The sequence below is a fragment of the Lepidochelys kempii genome, chromosome 7 (genome assembly GCF_965140265.1).
Source record: "Lepidochelys kempii isolate rLepKem1 chromosome 7, rLepKem1.hap2, whole genome shotgun sequence".
Taxonomy (NCBI): domain Eukaryota; kingdom Metazoa; phylum Chordata; order Testudines; family Cheloniidae; genus Lepidochelys; species Lepidochelys kempii.
The window spans coordinates 39095333-39122139 of NC_133262.1; the positions used below are offsets into that span (position 1 = coordinate 39095333).

Below are 26807 nucleotides of genomic sequence, written 5' to 3' on the forward strand. Positions count from 1 at the left end.
GCTTATTGCTTATCACCTCCATAGAAAACACAGCCATAATCCTGAAATAGCTTCATGACAGGATTTTCTTCTCCCGGAGAAGCTGGTTTCCTATTCATGTGAACGCCTTGATGTAGCGTGGATAAATCAATGATTTAAAAAAACTAAAACAAAAAATAAATCAGATTCTTTTATTTAAATTGGATTTTTTGATAAAATGCTTTGAGGAAAAAACCTATCTAAAGATATTTTTAATTAAGATACATTATAGCTCAAAGATATCTCATCATGGAATAGGGATTATAAATTCTAATTTTTTAGTAAGAGACAATATATTCATGTAATGTTTAAGAAAAGTTTTGTAAATGAGTTCCAGTAGTTCATTGATTAGGCACCCAATCTTATGGAGTTCCAGGGGCTTCTGTATAGATTATTTAGGTTAATCTTTCTATCTACCCACTGGGACTCTGTGCTCAGTCTAGAAGATACCATCAGAGATGCTTACTTTTTCAGTTCTCGAACTGCGGATTTGTGTCTCCAGAAAGAACATGCTTGTTAACAGCAAAAATGTTTTTTAAATAAATAAATAAATAAAATGTAGATGTGTGAAATAACAGACCTCAACCCCCTGAAACTTTGTGTACACACAGTCAATCCCTTACCTCTCTCTAGAAGTGCAAAGTTTCAAAAAGTTGAATGAATAGAAGATTGTTGGGGGCAGAATAGATGTGGACAAGGAGAAGAAGCCTGGAGATAAATGTGAGAAGGGAGGGACAGGCAGTAAAAACAAAAGTGAAACTGTTTGAGCAGCATATTCCAGAAGTCTTGAGGTATTTCTAGCCGTCATTGATTTGAGCTCTACCATTCCACTCTCTCACTAGAAGGGAAAACCTATAATGGCAGCAGGCTGTAAGAGAGACCCAGTTTGGGAATATTTTAATGAAGTTCCTCTACCTGTGGGTAAGACAGGAATGCATGCAAAATGCAAACAGTGCAAGAAAGAAATGCAAGGCCTGGTTACCCGAATGAAACAACATCATGAGACGTGTTCCTTCTCAGGAGGAAACTGCATTGAAGATGATGAAAGAAACATGTCTGAACACGCAGGTCTTCAGGTTGGTAAACTTTTTTATTTCATACTTCTTTTTTAAGAACTGCCTGTCTTCCTTCTAGACTATTCTTGAATTCTCATGTTTGAGCTAAAAATATAGTTGTTACTCTACGGTACTATCATTTTAGATGCAGTTGTGATAAAAAATAAGTAGCTGAAATAGGCAGATCTTCCTTTTACAATTTCACCTTTAAAGTAGTACTGAGTGTCAGTGAATGCAATGAGTAATACTAAATGAGCATTATGGTAATAATAATTAAATAACTGCATTGACTTATTTTGTTTAGGAGAATCCATCCTCAACATACAGGACTATGAAGACTATCCACCTTCAAGATCACAATCATTTTCTATAGTTTCAGAATTATCTGCCAATGATAGTGTTTCAGTCACATCATGTATGTCACATAGCCACAGTATATCACCTGTAGCAAAAAGAAAAAACATCTCCATCATCCATAAACAACCACAGATAAGTTTGTGATAAGAACCAGCAGACTACAAAAAAGTAGTAATTGATAAAAAAAATTGCCCTGTTTGTTTATGTAACAAACTCTCCTTTCCGTATGATTGAGAACCCACACTTCATTAACATGGTTCAGTCATTAAGATCAAGATACAGTCCACCCAACAGAACAGATGTCACAGGCAAATTGCTGGATAAAGTGTATGAAAGAAATTGAGCAGTGTGCAAAAGGTCTAGAGGGTGAAATTATTAACCTGAATCTTGTTAGGAGGAGCAATATCCACAATGCTCCCATTGTATATGCTTTTGTGACAACAGAATAAGGGAATGTCCTCCTTATGAAACAATTAATACATCAGGAAATGCACACATAGCAGAATACTTACAAGTAGCAGCAGTGAAAGCTATAACAAACTGTGGAAATTCAAATGTCTAGTACTCAGCTTGTTCACAGATAATCCTGCAAATGTATCCAAGATGAAAAGAAATTTAGGAGAGAATGAAGAGAGTCCCAAGCTAACATATGATTGCAGTGCTCATTTGATGCACCTCCTAGCCAAAGACTTCAGTGTTCCAGAAATAAAGGCTAATGTTGTTGAAATTGCAAAATACTTCCATAAACAACCAGTTTGCAGCAGCTGCTCTGAAAAAAACGGGAGGAACCAAGCTAACTCTCCCACAAGACATGCAATGGAACTCAGTAGTGGACTGTTTTGAGCACTATATTAAGAACTGGCCTAATCTGATGACAGTCTGTGAACAAAATCATGCAAAAAAAGATGGCATTGTCACAGCCAAAGTTCTCAACATTGGGCTTAAGAGAAATGTTGAACACGTGCCAAGTATCCTGAAGCCTATTTCTGTAGCGTTGAACAAAATGCAGGGAAATAGCTGTTTTATTGCCGATGCTGTTGAAATTTGGAAGGAACTGAGAGATCTTAAAACGAGAAATATGCAATGACAGTTAAATTTCAAGCATTAAAAAAACGAATAGGACAGGCACTATCTCCAGCTCATTTTATTGCAAATATTCTCAATACTCGGTACTAGTATTTATACATCTCAATACTCGGTACTAGGGTCAAACTGCTGAAAAAGAGGAGTTGGCTATGACATGGACATCCAGCAATCATCCCTCCATAATGCCAACTATAATAAACTTCAGAGCTAAGGGTGAACCAGTCAAGAAATATAGGTTTGCTGATAATGTTTTAAAGAAAGTCACGCCAGTGAACTGGTGGAAGTCACTTAAGCACTTGGATTCAGAGACTGTTGAAGTGATAATCTCACTTTTAACTGCAGTAGTTTCTTCTGCCGGTGTAGAAAGAATATTTTCTTCCTTTGGACTAATTCATTCCAAATTGAGAAATCATTTGGGATCTGAAAAAGCTGGAAAGCTTGTTTTTCTTTTCCAGATGAAGAACAAACAGGAAAATGAAGGTGAAGATGACTGAGTTGGCTGCAGAAGCCAATATTTTAAGTTTCTCAAGTTGACCTGGCTGACTGTCTTATTTTCTGCGTTTTTTTTAAATATTTCATTTAACTATTTTAGTTAAAAACAATTTTAACAAAAACAAACTTGATTTGAAAAAACTTGAACGTTTAACTAAATGCAAAAATTCATATGCTTGTTTTGTTAAAATATTATGTTTTCGGTTAAAGAAAAAAATCCAGAATACATAATATTGTTTTCGTTAAATAAAACAATTTTAATGTCTGTCTGGTGATGTTCTCCTCCTAATACAACATGGCAAGAAAATCCTCCAAATATTAATGATTAACCTGTTGAATTGGAGATAGTTCACCTCCCAATGACTTCATAAATATCTGCTTCAGTTACTTTCGGTAAATGAAATAACCGAACAATCATTCCTTTTCTGATATAGCTGTAAAACTAATCAGAAAAGTTTTCAAAATAAATCACTTTAAAAATGTATACTGTGTACCTTCTAAAAATGAAACCTACATCTATCACTGAATTGTGAAGAATATGTATTAAGGTTATAACAACCAACAGGAATGCACTTTTATGTAGAAATCCATGATTAAATAGAGTCTTTCTGACTAGTGATTTAAATCATTATTTAAATCAATCTAAGTTAAATCAAATGCACCCTGCCTTGATGTTAAAGTGATGGCACTCTGTGCAGTTAGGAAAGACAGCTTGTGTTTGATATAAGTAGTTATTTTGTGCCAATGTTTTCTTGCTATATTAGAGGCATCAATATAATGGTGGTTATTAATAATTACTTGAATTATGGAATCTCAAATTCCAGCTGGTGAATATGTGGCCAGTGTTATTTCTTATAAAAAATTATTCAATAGGCCAAACAAACAACAAAAAACCAACCCTGCACCAGAATATTGCTTCCATGTTGATGCACACACATTGCCCATATTTTCTTAATTAATCACACAAAGAATCCTGGTCCAACTGACAAATAAAAGTAATAATAAAAACATACAGAATGCATCAGCCCCTAAGTATGCAAAAATCTTGAGGAAATGAGAGGAACAGTTATAAATGACTTGTATCCAGTGAGATGAAATCTGACTTTATGAGTTCTGGAAAGGAAATCTACAGAAATTCAAAACCTTATTTCTCTTGCATTTGGCACTAGTTTGGGAGGATGATTACGGGAGGGGGGAGATCAACCCTGTCACAGCACAACATATGTTACTGGTTTATAGACAATCATTCACTACTCCCTGATTTTATTATTTCATGTGCCTGCTTCAAAGACCTTTGACAGTAAGAATGTACTTTAAATCAAAGTGAGTTTTTATGATATTTTTCATTTACCCAAAAAGAAACACAATAGCTTCAGGGAGAGAAGACAAGACAGGTAGGAAATCATGAGTCAAAAGAATTCATACAAACACACTGTCATACATTGCACAATACATCATTGGGCTTGAGAGACTGAATTGTGGTGTAAACGCTGTATGAAGATATTGTATCAAGGCCATTTGCACTACTCTAGTAAAGCCTGCATGCTTGTTGTCTCTTACAATATTAGTTTTTCAATGTTCTATAACTTGGCTGTGAAAAATTTGCTTCCTTGTGGAGCTTATAATACCACACAAATCTTTACATTAGAAGTAATATAATATTTTTGCAGGACAGAACTTAAAAACCAAGCTTAGTTAAACAAAATTTTTAAAGTAATTACTCCATAATGTGGACTACTTATTTTTGGCAGGGGTAATTTTGTTATTTTTTAATAAGCTATTTAACTTTGAAAACTGCCAACTCCCATAGTTTTACATAAGGGTTTCCTATGCATGTGTGGACTACTACTTAATAGGAAGGTTGCCTCCTGGACTATCCCCTTCTCACCTCACAATTGCATGAGGTGACCTCCTCCCCTCATTTGTGATCAGGCCAATTACAGTAACATTTTATATATTTTTAGTTTCTCTTAATAAAAAGTTAGCAGCTGGAAACAAGGAAACCAGTTAGCACCAAGTGACCAGTCAGCTCCAGCAGCTGCTCTGTTAACAGCAATCTGGGATTCTCTGCAATAAGTCATTGATTGTCCCTTATCACTGTATAAGTGTAACTGACACTTCATATCATTTATATATCAGGGAGCTTTTAAAAACCTCACCAGATTAAAAAAACTACAAACAACAAATAACTAGAGTAATTTCCTCAGATCTGCCCTGCAGGGCAAAAATATGTTACTCATTTGCTAAAGATGGATTCTCAGTCTAGTAGCTTTGCTAATCACAGCCTGCCCCAAGCAGTAAAGATAACAACACTACTACAGATTTTCCTGTGGTGAGGTAAGTGAATGAGAGCTAGAGGGAGGGAAAAGGAATCCTTGTTACTGGGCATGACCCATAGTCTCGTCTCTCATTTGGTTTTCTACCTCATTGAAGCCTTCTAAAGTGCCTGAGCCTGTGAAGTGTTGAACTCCCATTCCCACAAAAGAAGGGTTTTACATGGGGGAGCACTGACAGATTACACAATAGGAATGGTCTATGACCAGGAATGAGTATTTCCGTATGTCATCCACTAATTGGAGTGGGGAAGAAATATAAGGCAATTTAAAGGTATGATTTTCAAAAGAGTATGTGATTCAGGAGTTTTTCAAAATTCCACTATAAGAATCTGATCCAACTCCCAGTGAAGTCAATGGAAGTCTCTCCACTGACTTCAATGGAGTTGAATTGAGCCCTAAATATACACAATATTGAATTACTGCTAAGCAATCAAGACCAAGTATACAATTTTCATCTTTAATCACTTAAAGGAGACAAAATCCACACTCCTACTCCAAGGCCAAAACAGAATGCATAACATCATAACTAAAGATAGGAAGTTTCTCCCTTAAAGATACTGTTTGCAAAACACTTTAAAAACTTAGGAATTTCTCAATAGTTAACATATCAGAACAAATACTGGGACAATAAATTTAATAATAGTTATTTCTGGATTGCAATCCCCAGCAATAAACATCTAGAAAATTAACAATATAAGCCCCCGCAGAATCAAGCCTTCTACGATTATGATGTTTCAGAATGTCAATTTTTCTAACTTGCTTTTTCAATGCTCCTAAATAAGTCCATTTGCTTCAATGGGAACAGAGCCTGCATTTCTCTTGGGCAATAGGGCCCAGATCCAGGACCAAGAAGTTCTTTTTTGTGGGATGGGTTGTTTTTTAAACATTATTTATACTCCAAGCAGCATTTAAAATTCTATTCTTATCTCACATATCCAACTGTTACATTTGCCTTCCATAGTGGAAATAGCCTCTTATACTGAAAGTAATTGGAACTGCTGGAGTAAAGAGAGTTATTTTCATCTTGGCAGAGTTAGGTAACAAGATCTGGGTTTGCTCAGCATTCTTAAGTGGGTGAACAATGTGACCCTCTAGTTTACAAAATTAAAAATCTCGTAAATATATACCCTATTTGGCACAGCAAATCCAGCCACTCATCTATGGGAGTGGGAATTACTCATCCTGGAGTCAGAAGCTTTGAAAATACACATTCCTCACTGAAAGCCCAGAGCAGTCTTGCATGAACTCAAAACAAGCCTTGACTATATGAAAATATTTTTGAGGGTAGCTTAATCTCACAAAATGCCAGATGACTCCTAGCCTTCCACGAACCATGTCATCTCTGGATATTACATAAAAAGATGATGCCATCGACTGGGATCGAATGATCTCGTACTAACTTGTCGTTGAGAAGCATACCAGTTTCTCGCCTCAGCAGCAAATTTGCTCCTGATGTAACTCTTTTGAAGTCAATAGAGTTGCACCAGGAATTAATCTGATCCTTGTGTCTGGTAATTTAGCACTTCTGCAGAGTGTGGAATACAGTCATCAAAATAACAGAGATGAGTTCAGGAAAAGAAAAGGTGTACAGACTTAAAATAGTTAAAATACATGACTTAAAATACTCCTCAACTAGAATTTTACTACTACATATACATTTTTGTGAATGGCATAAGTAGTTCAAAGGTGTAACTACTAGGTAAATTGGATGGAAAAGGGGATCTAAAACAACTGTTTACAAAAAAAGAGTATATTTATAGTACTCATTTTCAGAGCTTGGAAAGAATCCATGATTGTCATGAGACTTATAGCAAATAAGACATTATTAGCAAAACTTACTTGTAAATATTTTGCATAGCCTTCCTGATGGTGATCTGACCAATATTTAAAAAGTAACATACTTCCTTTATAGCATAAACCACTGTAACTTGAAACCCAAATTTTGGTCTTGCATTGCTGACTTTGGTATGCTACCTGGTTTCATAGTAACAACCTGCATCATCTAGTAGTAGTAAATACATCTGCATCTTCGTGACTCTCCCTGAATTTGATTTGAGTGTAGAGCATTCATAGACCTCACTGCTATGATATAAAAACTTCTTCCACAACTGCCTCCAAAAGGTATCCAGTTCCCTGAACAACCAACAAATGCTGTGAGAACATCACTTGGTTTGTAGTTTCTGGCAAGCAGTGGGGATTGAGATTGGGCATATGCTTATTGTGCCCTATCCCATATTGCGGGTGCACACTTATTTAGTGTGGGGCTTTTATGGGTAAGGAGGCTTATCTGGTATAATTGCTTGGATTCTTGCGTGCATACCATATCACATTGTTTTCACCCATTGCTATGGATTAATTGAGAAATTATGGAACAAAATACACCCATTCTACTCTATATGGTACTTTGTTATACAGTCCAGAGAGTCTTTTAGATCAGTTGCTCTCAATCTTCCCAGACTACTGTACCCCTTTCAGGAGTCTGATTTGTCTTGCATACCCCAAGTTTCACCTCACTTAAAAACTACTTGCTTACAAAATCAGACATAAAAATACAAAAGCGTCACAGCACACTATTACTGAAAAATTACTTACTTTCTCATTTTTACCATAAAATTATAAAATAAATTGGAATATTAATATTGTACTTCCATTTCAATGTATAATATACAGAACAATATAAACAAGTCATTGTCTGTATGAAATTTTAGTTTGTACGGACTTCGCTAGTACTTTGCATAAAGTCTGTTCTAAAACTAGGCAAATATCTAGATGAGCTGATGTACCCCTGCATACCCTCACAGGTATGTGTACCCCTGATTGAGACCCACTCTTTCAGACTGTGTATTAAAAAGTGACTTAACTCCCAAATTCCTACCAATTCATGCTCATGTTTAGCCTGCCCACTATTTCTCCCCTGCACAAATAAGAAAAACTTGATCCTGCCCATTGATATCTTCCCCTCTTCCTCCATTCCATAGTATAATCACATCACCATTAAAGTTATGTTATGTGCTGATGTAGGTTTTAAGATTTTTAACCATGTTTGCCAGTACTCAACTCTAAAGAAATAAATTTCACCATTGCTCACCCTGTGAAGCAGGGACCTCCTGGTGCCAACAGGCAGAGGGTACAGGAGTGCCTAAGGGTTACAGGGATTCCCTGAGTCTGGTATCCACATACTAGTTCTCCACTGAAACCAGTGTGCCAGTGCCCATCATACTTACTGCAAAATATGTGTACCGATAATATGTAAGAACTTATGTTTATATACTGTAAATTATGTTCTTGAGGTCTGAGTTGGGGCTGGTCACAAGAAGGTGATAAACAAGGGTCTTTCAGGCAGGAGATGCTTAGACGGAGATTCTAGACAGGAAACAAGCAAAATTACCCTTTTACAAGCAAAGACAACAGATTGTTGGAAATACATCTGGAGGTGCAGAGGTACACCCACTTATCCTTCACCCAGGGGACAAGCTGCCAGCGGAGGACCACAGCTGGTCCGGCTGTTTAACACTGGGAGAGAAACTTTGGGTGAGCTAACCTTTTTGAGAAAAAATGTCTTGTTTGTTAAGTTTAGGCTCTAAAAAGCATGTTATGATTTTATTTTATACGTAATCAGTTGTGTCCATTAATTCTACATGCTTCTTCAATTTTTTGTTAAATAAACTACTACTTGTTTTTACTAAAAAATATTTAAATACTGTGCGCTGAGCAGTGTGGTGATCCTGAGGTATAACTGGTAAGCAGGTGTGTACTATTCCTTTGGGAGTAGCGGGTCTGTGAATTCTGTGAGTATCCAGTGGAATGGGGTTGGTAACTGCAGGGGGACACTTTGAATGCTCAGGCATTCGAGTGTGCTTATTGTTAACACGTACAGACACAGCTGGGCCTGTAGAGGCCTGGAATGCAGTGCTTGTGTTGCCAGAGGTTGGTAGAGTCGGGGAACTGACCCCCCAGCAGGCACACCCAAGGTTTCCTCATGCTAAAGGCAGGTGTTAGCGAGATGCCTCAACTTTGGGTACCTCCAGGAGGTGTCACACTCACATTCCTGTCTTCATATTTTCTTGGTATGTGTTATCTGGGACTCTTTGTATGTATCTCACACACTCTTGCCAAACCAGCATTAAACCCTCTGCCAAAAGCACCTTTTTGTCAGTATAAGCTGTGTATACACTAGGAGGGTTTGCCAGTGTAGCCACATCAGTGTAGACTATGCTTCAGACTATGTTTAATTTCCTTCAGATAAATACTACTTACCTACCTCACAGGAATGTTATGTTTGTTAAATAATGTTTATTCAACCATTTTAAAACATAAAATATGTCATCATCATCTTCACTTCTCTAAGAGATCATCAAGAAAGATTGAGAGATATCTTGAGACACGAGGATGATACTCCGCCATACCAAATTCTTGGAAGTCAACAAGGTTCCAGAGGAAACAAAGTCCAGAATCAGGGCTCTGGTTCATCAATGCCTCCTAACTGCATTTTCCTCACTTTAATCATATTCCTTTAGTAACATTTGCAGCACTATCTTGTTTGTGTTACCAGAAAGCTTTTCAGCCTAATTGTGTCTGCTATCATAGACTAAAGTTGAAAGGGTTGTTCTCTGTTTGCAACCCCGTTAGTAAGGATACAATGAAGTCCTATTTTTAGAAAATAAAAAAATGCGAAATGTATGGACTTGAAACACTAGGAATAAGCATGAGCAGCGATCTTGATGGGTGAAGGGCAGCTGAGAGTAAGTTTATGTTTCAGATAGCTTATTTGTAGTGCCCTACCAAATTCATAACCATGAAAAACACGTCACAGACCATGAAATCTGGTCTCCCCTGTGAAATCTGGTCTTTTGAGTGCTTCTACCCTATACTATACAGATTTCACGGGGAGAGACCAACATTTCTCAAATTGCAGGTCCTGACCCAAAAGCGAGTTGCAAGGGGGTCACAAGGTTATTTTAGTGGGGGGTCACAGTATTGGGCTGACTTTGGAGCTGGGTGGCCGGAGGGTGGCGGCTGTTGGCCAGGTGCCCAGCTCTGAAGGCAGTGCCCCACCATCAGCAGCACAGGAGTAAGGGTGGCAATACCATGCCATCCTTACATTTGCACTGCTGCTGGTGGCATCTCTGCCTTCAGAGCTAGGCTCCCGGCCAGCAGTTGCCACTCTCCAGCTGCCCAGCTCTGAATACAGCACTGCTGCCAGCAGCAGTGCAAAAGTAAGGGTAGCAGTATTGTAACCCCCCTATAATAACCTTGTGACCCCACCACAACTCCTTTTTGGGTCAGAACCCCTATAATTACAACACCATGAAATTTCATATTTAAATAGCTGAAATAATGAAATTTACAATTTAAAAAATCCTATGATCGTGAAATTGACCAAAATGGACCGTGAATTTGGTAGGGCCCTATTTATTTGCTATGAAATATAAAAAATAATGAAGACCGAACAGTACTGTAAACACTGATGTTATAATTAAAAAGGAAATGTAATAGCTTTATAGAATAAATGCTTCTTCATTAGTCTCCTCGAGCAATCAGCTAATAAGGTGCTCCACACGGGGCACAATAATGCCATTGAAGTCAATGGAACTACTAGCACATCCAAAGATACACACAAGCATTACTGCTTGCTTGTTCCATCTACCTACTTAAGCACTTGTAATAGTGCTCTTCACCATAGTATCTGAACACTCCCCAGGAGCAGGTGGCCTGATTTTCCTCCCTATTTCAACTGAGGAATAAACAGACAGCTTTATCTCCACAACATTTAATAAACTGTAACCTTTTATCCCACGAAAAACACACTTGTTATCATAAACTGATTTATTCTGTATTGAAGAACTTGGGACTTTTCTGCCGCAGGCCAGTGGTGGTGAGACTTTTAGATACTACAGAGAGTGTACCCCTACACTGCTCTTTTGTACCCACTATCAAACTGAAAGTGCAGGGTCACTAATTTTGCAGTAGTCAGCTTGCCATTCCAGCATGTGCAGCACTAATAAAGGTTGGAGGAGATCATAGGAGAGAAAAAGCAGCCCTCCCCCCAGAAAAACAAAAAAAACCCAGTGGTTTCCTGCTGTGATCATCCCAATATTCCTGAACAACTGCCTCAGAGAAATGAAAGCCTCCTTGGCATGCAGCCTATTTGGGACAGATAAGGGATAACTTGATGCTTGAATGTCTGGGGCTCTTCTAGGTCAAAGTGAAGTGAAATGAAATCTAAACTCCAAATGTTAAGGCAGTTTAGCTGCCTCTTCAGCATCTACCAGCTGTACCTGTTAAAATTTAACACTGTGGCTGTTTAATTTTTTTCTTTTTATTCAAAGGTGGTGTAAAATGATAATGCAAGAATGGGACTGGGGACAGAAGAATAAAAATTAATAATGTTAAAATCGGTGCAATAATGCCAAAAAACAGCTTTTACAAAAGCATTTACAGCACAGGAGAGTGAACATAAAATCAATGGCATCTCTGATCTGAGCCATGATGAAATTATGCTAAGTTTATGCATTAAGAAAAATTCACATACAAAAAACCATGAAAATATAATTGGATTTGTCATTTCGAAGTATTAGTATCAGATATCCAGATAATAGGGGGTGACATACTCCTATGCTAATAAAGGGAGTTAGCCAAATAAACAAATGCTGTGTTTCTACTGTAAGGAAATACATGTACCAATGAAGCAACCTTTTCAGCACAAAAGTAATTTAATACTCAAACCACATGAAAAGTGATCTCTATGGGAATAGCACAGCTGCTAAAATCCAAGTCAGTTTTTATTAAATCATCAGGATTGTTTATGTAAAACAGGGCTCTTTTAAAATGACCACCAAGAGGAAATCATTTGCTAACAAAAACGGATACCTGCATTTAATTTAATGGTGGCGGTGTGTGTGTGTGTCTCTGTGTGTGTGTGTGTACACAAGTATGTGTACATCAAAGCTGTACGTGGTCAGTATCTCTAGTCATAGGGTAGATGAACAGGAGGTGAAAAGGCTACTTAGGTGGACAGACAAATTTAGTATGAAATATCAGATTCCGTACTTTCAAAACAAACAGGATAGACTGATTATCTTTCTTTTATAAAAAAAAAACACATAGGATGACCCCCCATAGAGTACCTCTGCAAAAACATACTAGTGGAAATAAAGAGAAAATGACTTTTTTTAATGACCACTATATTGCTTAGCCACTCAAGAGAGTAGAGATGTGCTCCCAACAGAACTAAGAGTTTGTAAATTTAGCACTGGAGTTTTTGAAGAGAATATGCACATAAAAGTCCTTGAGGGCCTGGACTAACATATAAGCTATACTACAGGAGTGAGCGGTATACTGTATCAACAGAAGTTTCTGCAAGACAGAACTTTAAATCTTCAAAAAAAAAAAAAAGAATCCTCAGCCCCTCAAGATCTGTATTTTTAAATATGAAGGATGAGTTTAGTGTAGAGAATGGAAAGAAATTCCTGCAGTGAGTCTCTGGGTACACAAAACTTGACTGAATTAACATAATTTCCATGTGTGCCAAATTTTGACTTAAACCACTGACTCTTCATATTGAGATATCCCAGTCAAGACCACTAGGACTTACACTACACAGTCCCAGAAATGTTGCCAAAGACAGTTTTCAAGGATACAATACAGGAAAACAATCCAGCAAGGAAGAGGCCTCACACAGACACATGAGTGGTATGTACCAGTTTTCTGGTAAGATTCACTTCAGAATCCCAGCAACTCCTGTAATCCATTAGTCAAGTCAGGATGTCAGCACTATCATGAAAACTAAGCACCTCTTTAATACTACACAGTTATAAAGGTAATTTTTACTTTATCCCTACATACAAGTTTTTATCAAGAAAGATCAGCTATTCACACTTTACCTAATTGCAACAGGCACCCAGTGCAAGTGTGTTAAAAAGAGGCAGAAGCAGACTTCAGAAATCATTTCTCAAATAATTAAAAAAGAAAGATTCTTCAACTGTACACTTTAAACTATGTCATAGTGTCTCTGGATTAACAGTACAGCAGCATGTTGTTCCTGGTGTCTTTTCACTGAAGATAAAGGGAAAAGCCCCATTATACTGGCTTCCTAACTTTGCCCATAATGTATTTATTTTTTTAGATGTCAGCATGCAACTCTGATGTAGAGAGACAGTAGGTGACAGACTTGACATCTCTACGCAACCCAAGGAAAACCAGAAAATAGTGTAGGGAGAGGGGAGTCAGACTAAAATGGTTTAATCTGTACCCAGGACATAGGAATAAGTATTGTGTTAGATCCCAGATCCTAAAGAAACAAGAAAAAGAAGCGTCTTTGAGTGAACCAACCTTAGATGCCACATGACCTGATTGTAAAACATTGCATATTCAGAAATAAAATACAAGCAACTCAGACTTACTTTGGGAGAGCAGGCTGTGCACTTGTCAAATGCAAGGCTGACAGGAAGGACATTATCAAATCTTGATAAAAAACCACGAATCTGGAAAGAAATAAAATGTACATTCATATCATGTAATTATAGCATGCGTATTTCCAAAATTCTAGCTGAGTTAGACATGTTCAGCAAGGGAATGATCATCCTATACCTCTGCAAAATCAGAGGGGTGCTAATTTAATGACCTCAATAGTCTGTTCTATTAAATCTGTACTGGTACAATATATGAATTGGTTGATTTTTCTACAGACACATGTAATGGTAGGACAATACAAATGCGATAATATTTAAATATGAACGGAGGCACAGCACCACCTGCAGTTTGAACTTTTTAGTTAATGTTGAGAAAACAGCCAGCCATGTCATAACTTTCTTTTCCTGTGCATTTCCCTACCTTCTCTCTCTTTATAAAGACTTCAATCTGAAAATGTAAATATTGTGCATTCCCGTACCAAATGGCAGCTGCTGACCTATTTGACATATTAGAAAAGTATAAAGAAAACTAATACACACACAATTTCCAGAGAATTGGTTCTGATAAGATATACACTCTGTACAGACTTTGGGTCAGGGACTGGGTCTTCCAATATGTTTGCAAAAAACCCAACAGAATGACCTGGATGCTGGTTGAGGAACCTTAGCACTATTACAGTACAAATAATTAACACAAGTGTTTTTCCTCTCTCCCCATTTTTTCTTCTCTTTTTTGGTAAATGCAGTTCATTCTTAACGTCATGTTGTACTTGACTAATTGTTAAAGTAATCAACTGCTTGAACACTGGAATTTTTTATACAGAACTAATTTTTTTCTATTATCTTCTTAGTTTGCTTTCCCAGATGAAGTTTCCAGGAGAGGCTCAGACCAGGAATACGTTTTTGAACTAAAGTGGATTAAGCATTTAGATGGTCTCTGCTCCAGAGAGCTTACAATCTCTTTATTGTGCGTGTGTAAAGCGCCTAATACAATGGGGTCCTGGTCTGTGACTGGGTGCCACTGCTATACAACTAATACAATAAAATACAATAAAATAATAACTAATTCAATGTTTTAAAGAAGTTCTTATAACATTTTTTATTATAGCTGACCATTGTGCAACATATTCTTCCCCCTCTATACACACACACAAAACAATGCTTGTGAGGCTGCATAAATGTTTACATAATTCCATTATATTTAAATTGCCACAACTATGCTTCAGAGTCTACTTTCTCATTTGTGAAAAATGTCTCATCTCTAGACATTGGATGAAATCTGAGCCCCATTGTAGATACTGACAACACTCAGTGAAGCCAGAATTTCACCCATTATGTTTTAAAAAGATAACCTTCCGCATGAGATCTGATTATACAATAATGACGTAAATGGAAATGTTAACCTGTCTGCAGATAGTCTGAAACAATAGCTCTCTGAGATGTGAACTATCCTATTCATCTCAGTGGGTATTATTTCTGAAATATGACGACAATTTAAATGTAATTAACCATTTCACTATTGAGCATTTTAGCAGAAACATGCCTATTTGTCATTGATGGATGCAGAGGGGCAGCTAGTTGCTCTCAAAGGTGACCAGCATGGGGATCAGGAAATTCAAGCCCTCATATTCCCAAATTTAAGTCAAATCTGGTCCTGTCCCAAAGGGGGAGGGAAAGAGGAGACCCATCCCTTCTCCAATGCCAAAAGCCTCAGTCTCTCTCATGGGGAAAAGAAAACAAAAAACAGCTTCCACACTTTCTTTATTTCCACTACCAGGTTGTCAAAGCCTCCAGTTTCCCCCAAGACCTTCTGCTATTCACTATCAATATAAAAATCAGCAACCTGCTGAACAGTGAAAATTTAGGACAGCATAGACTAAACTGTTCATTAGCAAAATATAAATCAAAACACAAAGGAGATGCTGCTGTTTGAACCTGACTAGAGAGGTGAGAGAAAGGCATAGAGGGAGTCAGTGCCACATAAATTATGTGGCAGGGGCCACAAAATTAAGTCTAATGTCACAACATGTCCAATAAAAGATACTACCTCACTCACCTTGTCTCTCACTGGATGTTCTGCTTCATACAGAATTGGAAATCAGTTGTTTATATCAAGATCATTCTAATTATTTAGCAGGTTCTACATTGCATTAATATTTATACATTATTATTATTACCTTACCCCACTACCACCTTCGTGTCTCTGATGGTTAGTCCTCCTATAGATGCTTCCAAAATGCTTGGGAGGTACTGACATTATTACTGCTTTTCACCATTATTATGTTGGCCATTTTGTAATTCTGTTATGCTGGGAAACCCATAACACTGCCACAGAGTACACTCAGGTCAGTAGTAATAGATTAATACTAACAGAGAACAGTAAGTAACAGCATCGTTCCAGTGTAAACTACATTGATTTTGCCATGTACTTTGGTAACTACTGTAACAATACAATTAAGTTAGCCATATGTGACAATATAATTACTCACAATCAATAGTTTATCAAAAAAGTGCCTCTCATTGCTCAAATCACCTTTACATCAAACATACGTTGCAACTGAAGGAAGGCCACATTTTTAAGTAACATATAGAAAGGTCTGAACTGGCAAATTGGACGGCTTGTACTCATACGACTTTTGTGCAAAAAGCTCTGAACCCAAGAACATTCTTTATCAAGAGGATCCATGCTCTATTATTTTGGTGAAAAGTAACAGTAACAGATGGACAAAATATATTATCCAAACTACAGAAACAATCTAACAGAAGTGAGCAGGTTTGCGGGAGTCAAAATCTGGTCCCACATTCACACCAGTTACTGGATTTTGGGGAGCTACATTAAAAACCAATACAGATAGAATACAGTTCAAACAAAAATAAAAACCTTTCAGACAAAAAAAAGATAAGTTCAACATAAAAATATTGTATTTCATACTGACAGCAGCTGGCCCCAAATGACTGCAGAGCAATTCATTTATGGTATCAATTTCATCAGACTTGCTTAGTCTAGACACTTCACTTTAACAAGAGACTGGCAGAGGTTAACCTGTCTACTAAGCACTGAATCATAATTTCAAAGCCATAACTGCACATTAAATTACATAATGGCTACATCTGATACTTTTTAAACAGTGAACTTTATACAGCTGTAGGAAAATGACATCAGGGCAAGCCAGATATCAGGCAACATACATAACCTATGACAGTTGAATTTGTCCTCAGAGGCTCCTGATTTCAGTTTGTTCTCAGCATCTCCTGGGAACTAACTACAAAAAAAAAAAAAAAAAAAAGGCACGCCAACCCAGGAGAAGAGCCTAAATGCTTTTCAAAATACCTATTGCAAATGAAGCATAGCTTAAATAGAGCTATTAGCGGTCACAGCAGCAAGCAACCAGCACACAAAAGAATGTACAAGAATAAGCGGGAGCAATGACACCTACTAGAGTAAATCCCTACTCTAAAATAAAAAGAGCAGTCACAATCTGCTATGTCAACAATCCTGGGGTAAGAGTATGGCTATGCCTATTCTTAAACCACTGCTGCAGCTGTGCCGCTGTACCACTTCAGTGTAGCCACTCACTACAGCGATGGGAGGGGTTCTCCCGCTGCTGTAGTTAATCCTCCTCCCTTAGAGGGAGATAGCTAGACTGATAGAACAATTCTTCTGTCAACCTAACCCTGTCTACACTGGGGGATAGATTGGCTTAACTACCTCGCTCAGGGGTGTGGATTTTTCACAACCCTGAGCGACAGAGCTGGGTGAACTTACCTTTTTAGTATAAACCTGCACGAAGACTCAACGGGACAGTCCCTCTGCTGGTATAAATTGACAGCTCCATTGCAAAAGCAAGAGCCCAAATAGACACTGAATGCTATGTCTACATTTAAAAGCTACAGTGGTACAACTGCAGTGATACAGCTGTGCTGCTGTAGCACTTCAGTGAAGACACTTAGTACAGCGATGAGAGAGGTTCTCCTGTTGCTGTAGGTAATCCCACCTCCCCCACAGGCAGCAGCTAGGTTGACAGAGAAATTCTTCACTGACCTCTTGCTGTCTACACCAAGGGGTACGTTGGCTTAACTACATCTCTCAAGGATGAGGATTTTTCACGTTCCTGAGAGACGTAACTATGCTGATGTAACTTTTCAGTGTGGACCAGTCCTTACACTGAGCCTGTACTGTGTCCGTTTGGGTCCTTGTTATTTATGGTCTGTCATGTTCTTTTAGACTACACTCTTATCTGAGAATTACTACAATGGTACATTGTGAGTGGTGGGCAGGGATTAACTCTGGTGTCCTCCTGCCAAAATTATTATAAACACTTAAAAGTTTTATTGACTTTTCCTTTTTTGATATTACAATAAAACAAATTAATTTAACCGCAGGACCCTGGACAATTTTCAAGTTGTTACTTTAATGATCTGACACAGGCTTACAAATGCAGATCAGGAAGGAATGATTTTTTCTCCCGAATCCTCTCTCTTATCGCCCATTTTGTTTCCTTCTCCTATTTTTTCCATGGTATTCCTTATTTCTGCACCTCTCTCTCACCTATGGCCTCATGCACAAAGCAATCACCCTCTCTTCTTTCAAACCCCTTCTTCCAAGGATCAAACCTAAGTTAACTAAGAAAGAAACGTGTCATGCACTGATCATAAAACTATATTTAAAACCCATAATAACCTATACAACAGGACCATGCTCTGGGTTTATTTGTCTATCCACTTAGATCACATGGCCCTTGTAGCAGGGACTACCTCCTCTTCTGTGTTTTGAACAAACAAATAAGAATACTACAAATAAATTCAGATCTTATGCGGAGATTATCCTGAACTCACCCTCTTATGATAGAGAGTCTCCAAACTCAGGGTACTCATGCAGTCTGTGGCCATATTCTGCCTTCAGATGTACGTTGATGGATTTCCTCTGAAGGCAGAAGGTGGTCCTATCAGTATTTTCAGTTTTAAGGAGAATATTTCAATCTCAGTTCTGCACTGCGTTGCTTATTATTTCAATTAACCACTTGGTGGCACTGACATACAATATCTGAATTTATATATAGGCAAGTAACTACATTAACTTGCTACTTTTATTTTCTATTAAAAATAGATACCATATCAAATATTCTTTTCTTGTATTAAGCCTAATTTTTATTACATTGTCAGCTTTGATTTATGCAAGCAGCCAGACTTTACACATGAATGGTGTGGAACTGAGCATAATTGAAAATCAGGTCACAGAAGTCTCAAATTGGGCACCCAAAAACTGAGGACTACACTCCAATCCTCTTAGTCAAACTGAAAGAGAAGTTACTCACTCTGCTCACTAAATGTAATTTTTCAAAATGTGTCTCCCTATGGGTGCTCCATTTCAGGTGTGTGCACATGACTCATGCACCTCTGGTTGGAGCTTGTCATTTGCAATGTCTGTTCAGCCCACGCATGCACTGTTGATATCCTTGTGCCCTGCACTGAGGATATATCAAGCAGCACAAATGAACCACCCTCTGCTCCCTCTCCACCACAGAGTCTCAGAAGGAAACTCTGAAGCAGAGGGAAAGGAGGCGGGTAATGGAGCACCCATAGGGACACACATTTCAAACAACTACAGTGACTGCACAGGGTGAGTAACCTCTTTCTTATTCAAGTAATGATTCTGAGTGCTCCACTTCAGATGGCTCCTGAGCAGTATCCCACATAAACAGGAGGGAACTTTGGAATCAAGTCCAGAACTGCATTGCAAACTGCCAAAATCAGATCTAGAGGTGCTGACTAGAATATAGTGTCTGGAGACCTATGTACCAATGACCATTTAACAGCTCTGCAGATCTCAGATACTGGAACATTCTCAAGTAGAGCTACAGATGTAAACTGCGACTTTGTAGAGTGAGCGAACACACCAGAGGGGGGTGGAATGCTCGCACCACCGTAACAAGCAATAATACATTCAGAAATTCATTTTGATAGTCTTTGGGTAGGAACCACAGAACCTTTAGATCTGCAAATGCAACTAACAGTCTAAGAGATTTCTGAAATGATTTAGTCCTACATAGATAGAAGGCTAAACACCCTCCTGACATCTAGAGTATGGAAAGCAGTCTCCAGATTGGAATTATGTGGTTTTGGAAAGAAAACTGGTAGGTAAATTATCTGAATCAGATGAAACTCAGAAGACACCTTAGGAAGGAACTTGGGGTGTGGCTGTAAGGAAACCTTGTCCTTGTAGAATATTGTATAAGAGGGGCCTGCCATTAAGGCCCCAATTTCTCTGACTCTTCGGCTGATGTAATAGCCATTAAGAAGGCTGTCTTCACAGATAAATCAGTGAGGAGAAGGTTGCCATTGGTTCAAAGGAAGGTTTCATGAGATTTTTTTAAGAACTAAATTAAGGTCCCAAACTGGAGAGTGGACTTTCACCTGTGAAAAAAGATTTTCACAAACCTTAGAGTTGTAGTGTGAGCTAACAGCAAGAACCCCTCAACTGTGGTATGCAAAATTTTTAATGAACCTTAAGAGAACTGACAGTCCCATTTTCATTAGTTGCAGCATATATTCCAGAATAACCGGAAGTGAGGCAGATTTGGAAACAACTCCCTGCAGTTTGCATCAGTGACTAAATCTTCTCCACTTTTGAAGGTCAATATTTCTGGTAGAATTTTTCCTACTATTTAGTAATATATGTTGTACCTCTATAGAACAGGCTGACTAATCCTATGAACCATCAAGGAGCCAAGCCTTAAGGTGAAAAATTCTCAGATTGGGATGCAGCAGTCGACTGGTGTCCTCGGAGAGGAGCTGAGGAGTGACTGGAAGACTTACCGCTGGACAAAGAGCTAGGTGAAACTGAAAAAAACCATGCCTGCTTCAACCACATTGGTGCTATTAGGATAACTCTGGACTTGTCCTGTCTGATTTTGTTCATTCCGAGGATCAAAGGCTTCGGAGAAAAGACGTAAAACAGTTTCTTCATCCAAGGAAGGCATTCCCCAAGGAATTGTGACCTAAATGCCCCACTCCCTCTTGAACAGAATAGATAGCATTTTGTATGAGAGGCAGAAAATGAAAGCAGGCATTTCTGATCACTCTGAGCTTCAACCGATTGAAATGGATGTTGATTTCTTGGGGTGCCCGTCTGCACTGTACCTTGAGCGCATCAAGGTGTGCTCCCACTCATTCTAAAAGAGATGCATCTATCGTTACGGTTACCACCACTTGAAGGAAGGGAACTCCTGAACTTACACTGCGATGAACCTTCCACCAGCCTAGGGAGTATCTCACATGCTGAGGCACTGATGCCTGTTTGTGCAGTTGTCTCTTTTTGGTGAGTACACTGACCTGAGCCATCCCTGGAAACAATGGAGACAATCTCACATTTTCTGTCATAAAAGTGCAAACTGCCATGTGACCTAGAAGTCAAAGACTGTTTCTGATGAAGTCTGAGGGCTTCCTTCATAGTTATGACAAGGTCTGATAGTGTCATGAACCTGTCCATGGGAAGGAAGACCTTGGATGCCAAGGAATCCAGGGATGCCCCTATAAATTGTATGTTCTACATGGGAGTCAGTGTCAATTTCCCCCCATTCAACTGAAGGCCCAAGTCCAAGAACAGAAAACGTGCTGTCCACATGGCAATCAACACCTCTTGGCACAACCAATCCTTGAACAGTCTATCAACAAGGTACAGGAATACCATGACTGCCTGATGATGCAAGTAGGCAGCCACTACCAACAGAACTTTTGAAAACACAATTGAGCCAAGGAAAGTCCAGATGAGAGTACCCAGTACTGAAAGTGATCCCAGCCTATGACAAAACAAAGGAATCTTCTGTGGAATGGTTGTATTTTATGTGGAAGTATGTGTCTTGAGGGTCAAGGGCTGAAAACCAATCCCCTGAATTTAGAGACAGAATAATAGCTGTCAGTCACCATCCTGAACTTTTGAGACCTCAAAAATTTGTTTAAGAGTCTTAGACCTAAGATTGGTCTTCACCCTCTGTTTTTCTTTGGCATAAGGAAGTACCTTGAGTAGAAGTCCTTTCCTTTGTGCTGAACGGGAACCAGCTCTATTACTCCAATACAAAGAAGGGTGTTTATTTCCTGTCTTAGTAAGAACTTATGAGAGGGGTCTCTGAAGAGGGACAGGGCAGGCAAATGAGGGAGGGAGGTAAAATGGATGATGTAGCCCAGTGATATTTCCAGCACACATTTGACCTGAGGTGGTATGCTCCCATGTTTGTCAGGAATGGAAAAGTCAGTCTCCAGTGGGAGGAGGAGGAGGCAAACAATTGCAGCTGACAAACTGAAGAGATGAGAGGGCTCAAACCCTTAACCATCCTGTCAAAACTGGTGCTTCAAAAAGATGAAGCATGCTGCAAACTTGTGTCAGGTGGATTAGAGAATTTCTCCAGAACCTGTGTGTCTTTCTAGGAGGTACTATTGGTCTCTGAAACCCAGACCATTGCACCAGGTGGGATCTTTGGGCTGTTTGTAATCTACTGTTTGTTCACAGGAGTGTAGTGGCCCTGGAATCTTTAACAGTATGCAACAATTCGTCAGTATTCTCTGCAAACAACTTCAGTCCATCAAATGGGAAATCCTCTACCGTATTCCAGATGTCTCTGGGGAAATCAGACAACTGGAGCCAGGATGCCCCCATGCATTACCATTACTGCTGCATCCAAAGCCACCTGGAGAGATGGTCTGGCCAGTAACCATCCCTCAGCTATAGCAGCCTGAAATGGTTCCTTTTGGTCTGGAGTGAGGTTTTGAATTAAAGAACCAAATTTTTGCATAATTTGTAAAGTTGTATTTGGCCATCAGCACCTGATAATTTGTTATGTGGAAATGTAGGGTTGCAGATGAATAAGTTTTTGTCCCCAGAAGGTCCAGGTGCTTCTGGTCTCTGTCATATAGGATGGACTGACACCAGTGTTGCTCTATTCATTCACTGAATCAACTACTGGAGAGTTGGGTGGAGGGTGGGAAAAGAGGAACTCAGATGCATTGGTGAGAACATACTACTTGTTACTGGCTCTCTTACACATAGGTGTTACTGTGGACAGTGTGTGCCAAAAGCATTGCACAGGTTCCAGCACAGCCTGATAGGAAGGGCAACTATGGATGGCATTGCAGAGTGAAGAACATCCAATAGCTTGTGTTGAGATTCTTTCACCTCCTCAATAGGTATCTGCAGGGAGTCTGCACATGTTTAATGAGGTCTTGACACTGCCAAAAATCATCAGCCCTTGATGGAGGTGGAGGCATCACCGCCTCATCAAGTGATGAGGGGACAAGATGGTAGTCTGAGGGGTAGCTCCTTTGTTTGCCCTAGCCTCCTGATCCTTGAACATTTCCTCCTGTTGAGTGGTGTGCTGGGAAGTGGAATCTTGATTCCTACCTTCTTGATGGGAGAGGGTTGGAGAACTGCTGCCAATTAGCTGCCCAGGGATCCCAATATGAGCATGGAGGACCATATGGGGGAGGGGGTGACATCCAACATTGTTCTCACCAAAAGCGATGAGGTCCCTGGACGTGAGGTCCCACACTCCTGTCCTGGGCAACGCAGTATGGGGAGGAGGCGAGCAGCCCTCAGCGGTGAAAGAACAGGTTAAGGACTATTTAGAAAAGCTGGACATGCACAAGTCCATGGGTCCAGATCTAATGCGTCCGAGGGTGCTGAGGGAATTGGTTGGTGTGATTGCAGAGCCACTGGCCATTATCTTTGAAAACTCGTGGCGATCGGGGGGAGGTCCCAGACGATTGGAACAAGGCAATTATAGTGCCCATCTTTAGAAAAGGGAAGGAGGAGAACCTGGGGAATTACAGCCTCACCTCAGTCCCTGGAAAAGTCATGGAGCAGGTCCTCAAGGAAACCATTTTAAAGCACTTGGAGGAGAGGAAAGTGATCAGGAACAGTCAACATGGATTCACCAAGGGCAAGTCATGCCTGATCAACCTGATTCCCTTCTATGATGAGATAACTGGCTCCGTGGATATGGGAAAAGCGTGGACGTGATATATCTTGATTGTAGCAAAGATTTTGATACAGTCTCCCACAGTATTCTTGCCAGCAAGTATGGATTGGATGAATGGACTATAAAGTGGCTAGAAAGTTGGCTAGATTGTTGGGCTCAATGGGTAGTGATCAACGGCTTGATGTATAGTTGGCAGCTGGCATCAAGCAGAGTGTCCCAGGGGTCGGTTTTGTTCAACATCTTTATTAATGATCTGGATAATGGGATAGATTTCACCTTCAGCAAGTTCGCGGATGACACTAAGCTGGGGGGAGAGGTAGATATGCTGGAGCGTAGGGACAAGGTCCAGAGTGACCTAGACAAATTGGAGAATTGGGCCAAAAGAAATCTGAGAGGTTCAACAAGGACAAGTGCAGAGTCCTGCACTTATGATGAAAGAATCCCATGCACCGCTACAGGCTGGAGACCTACTTGCTAAGCAGCAGTTCTGCAGAAAAGGACCTGGGGATTACAGTGGATGAGAAGCTGGATATGAGTCAGCAGTGTCCCCTTGTTGCCAGGAAGGCTAACGGTATATTGGGCTGCATTAGTAGAGCACTGCCAGCAGATCGAGGGAATTGATTATTTACCTCTATTTGACACTGGTGAGACCACATCTGGAATATTGCATCCAGTTTTGGTCCCCCCACTATGGAAGAGATGTGGACAAATTGAAGAGAGTCCAGCGGAGGGCAATGAAAATCATCAGGGGGGTGGGGCACATGATTTATGAGGAGAGGCTGAGGGAACTGAGCTTGTTTAGTCTGAAGAAGAGAAGAGTGAGGAGGGATTTGACAGCAGCCTTCAACTACCTGAAGGGGGTTTCCAAAGAGGATGGAGCTTGGCTGTCCTCAGTGGTGGCAGATGACAGAACAAGGAGTAATGGTCTCAAGTTGCAGTGGGGGAGGTCTAGGTTGGATATTAGGAAAAACTATTTTACTAGGAGGGTGGTGAAGCACTGGAATGGGTTACCTAGGGAGGTGGTGGAATCTCCATCCTTAGAGATCTTTAAGGCCTGGCTTGACAAAGCCCTGGTTGGGATGATTTAGTGGGTGTTGGTCCTACTTTGAACAGGAGGTTGGACTAGATGACCTCCTGAGGTCTCTTCCAACCCTAATCTTCTATGATTCTCCCTGTCTCTTCAAGAAAGGGGGTTCCTGTATGGGTATGCAGGAGAGGCCTGAACAGAGGTTGATGATAATGAAAAGGGAGATGAGTTAGACATTACTGAAGATGTATAATGGTCTGGAGACCAAACGGTTCTTCATACCAGGAGACCATCCGTACTTAGAAGCAATGGAGACTCTGGCTCAGCAATCACAATGGATTCTTCGGGTACCTAAAGTCTTGCAGTACCAAGCAGAGTTGTGCTACCAAGTCGAGTTGCAGCACTAAGTGAGGTTGTGGTTCTTGTGGTCTGACTCTGAAGTGGAGCAAAGGCAGTAGTCCATCATTAACAGTCACAGCTTGGCTCCTCTATGCCCTGGATTTGAAGACTAAACAGAAATTACATTTCTGTGGGATAAGAGACTCCCCTTGGCAGTGAATGCACTTAGCATGTCCGTTACTGACTGGGCTACCCTCTCTACCCATAATGCAGTATTTAAACCTGCTGAACTAGGCATGCCACTCTCAGGGAGGATCTACTGGGAGGAAATAAAATAATCTTCCAAATAACCAGTAACTAACTACTACTAACGAAAAAATAAAATATACCAAGCTAGACTGCAGCCAGCAAATAGCCAAAGCACGCACAATGCAGACATGCTAAGACCTGTCTCAGGCAGAGATGGCTGAAAAGGAACTGAGGACACTTCACCTGTGCAGTCTGATATAGCCTTGGTGAGGGTCATGAGAATATCAGCAGTGCATGTGCGGGCTGAACGGACACCGCTAGTGAAAATCTCCGATCAAAGGTGTGTGTGACACTACTCTAAGAATAATAATGCCTTACGCTATGAGCAGTTCTATTGCCATCAGAATTGAGACTATTCATGAAGTAAGTTTCTATTTGATGCAAGTAACAATCAGAATTTGGGACTGAAGCACCCAAAATTAGAGAAAATTATTTGAAAAATGAAGCCAAGATGTCCTTAAAAGCCACAGGAAAAAGTATAACTAGGGAAGAAAAAAAAAAGAGATGCAGCAATGTTATAAGAAATACCAACTAAAATGTTCCTAATGAGAAATTAGACTGGGAAACTAAGGCAGTTCCTTCCTTTTATACTAAAGGAATATGGTATGGGCAAAGGGGGCAAAATGATAGGATTACATCTCCTTAACCAACAGGGAACTCTTTGTCCAAACACAGGGAGACAGGGTGAGAAAGAAAATGCTGACCTTGCATGAAGACATTGCAACACAGCTAACTATTATATGTGCAAATGTCTCTTGTAATAAACAGGATTTCTGACCACTTTGTAAAAAATAGTTTTACTAGACACAAAAACAGTAGCTTGACTTAATGCATTTCCTCCTTTGGAAGGGAGACAAAAATCCTAAAATTTGCAATAACGCTAGCAAGTAACTACACAAATACTGCTACCATACTTTCCCCACATACGGTTGCATATTCACTGGGCTTAAAGAAGATAAAACAAAGGAGTGGCCAATAAAGTAATTCTTTAGACACTAAAAATCAGAAAAAAGTATCCAATGAAATGAGTGAATGGCTGGACAGTTGCATTGCTCAAAGAGATAAGAAATACACAATAGGATTAGTTGCCATAGTACTTAGAAAACCTAGAGTCCTTTATTTTGACATTTGACACCCAATGAAGAAACTTTTGCTTAACAGTATCTGGATGGAAAAGACAAATTTAACATAAAATGTAGAAGCAAAACCATGTCTCACACAAGAACAATAACTAAATTAAGGTTTTACTCAGTCTCAAGTCTAATATTTTATGAAGAGCATATCTTAAGAATACAGTTCAGTAAAGGACAAAGAGGCAAATGAATACATGCAAGGTTTGCAACACAAACTATGGGCTACTTACAGGATATATATACACAATTTTTATTTACAGAAAATATTATTTT

At 39.4% G+C, this 26807-nt stretch overlaps 1 protein-coding gene across 9 annotated transcripts in view; it reads right to left on the reverse strand.

Annotated features, from left to right (window-relative positions):
- The window catches only part of ATG7 (autophagy related 7), a 271172-nt gene that overhangs the window by 183699 nt on the left and 60666 nt on the right, over positions 1–26807 (reverse strand). For 4 of the 9 annotated variants that reach the window (XM_073352294.1, XM_073352295.1, XM_073352292.1 and 1 more), the window contains exons 17-18: positions 13747–13827; positions 5789–8707 (exon numbers count right to left, since the gene is read on the reverse strand). In XM_073352294.1, coding sequence (XP_073208395.1) covers positions 8429–8707; positions 13747–13827 — 360 coding nt within the window. In that variant the 3' untranslated portion in view covers positions 5789–8428. Of the gene's footprint in view, positions 1–5788; positions 8708–13746; positions 13828–26807 lie in introns of those variants that run through there. The other 5 variants (XM_073352299.1, XM_073352298.1, XM_073352300.1 and 2 more) reach the window with 3 other exon arrangements.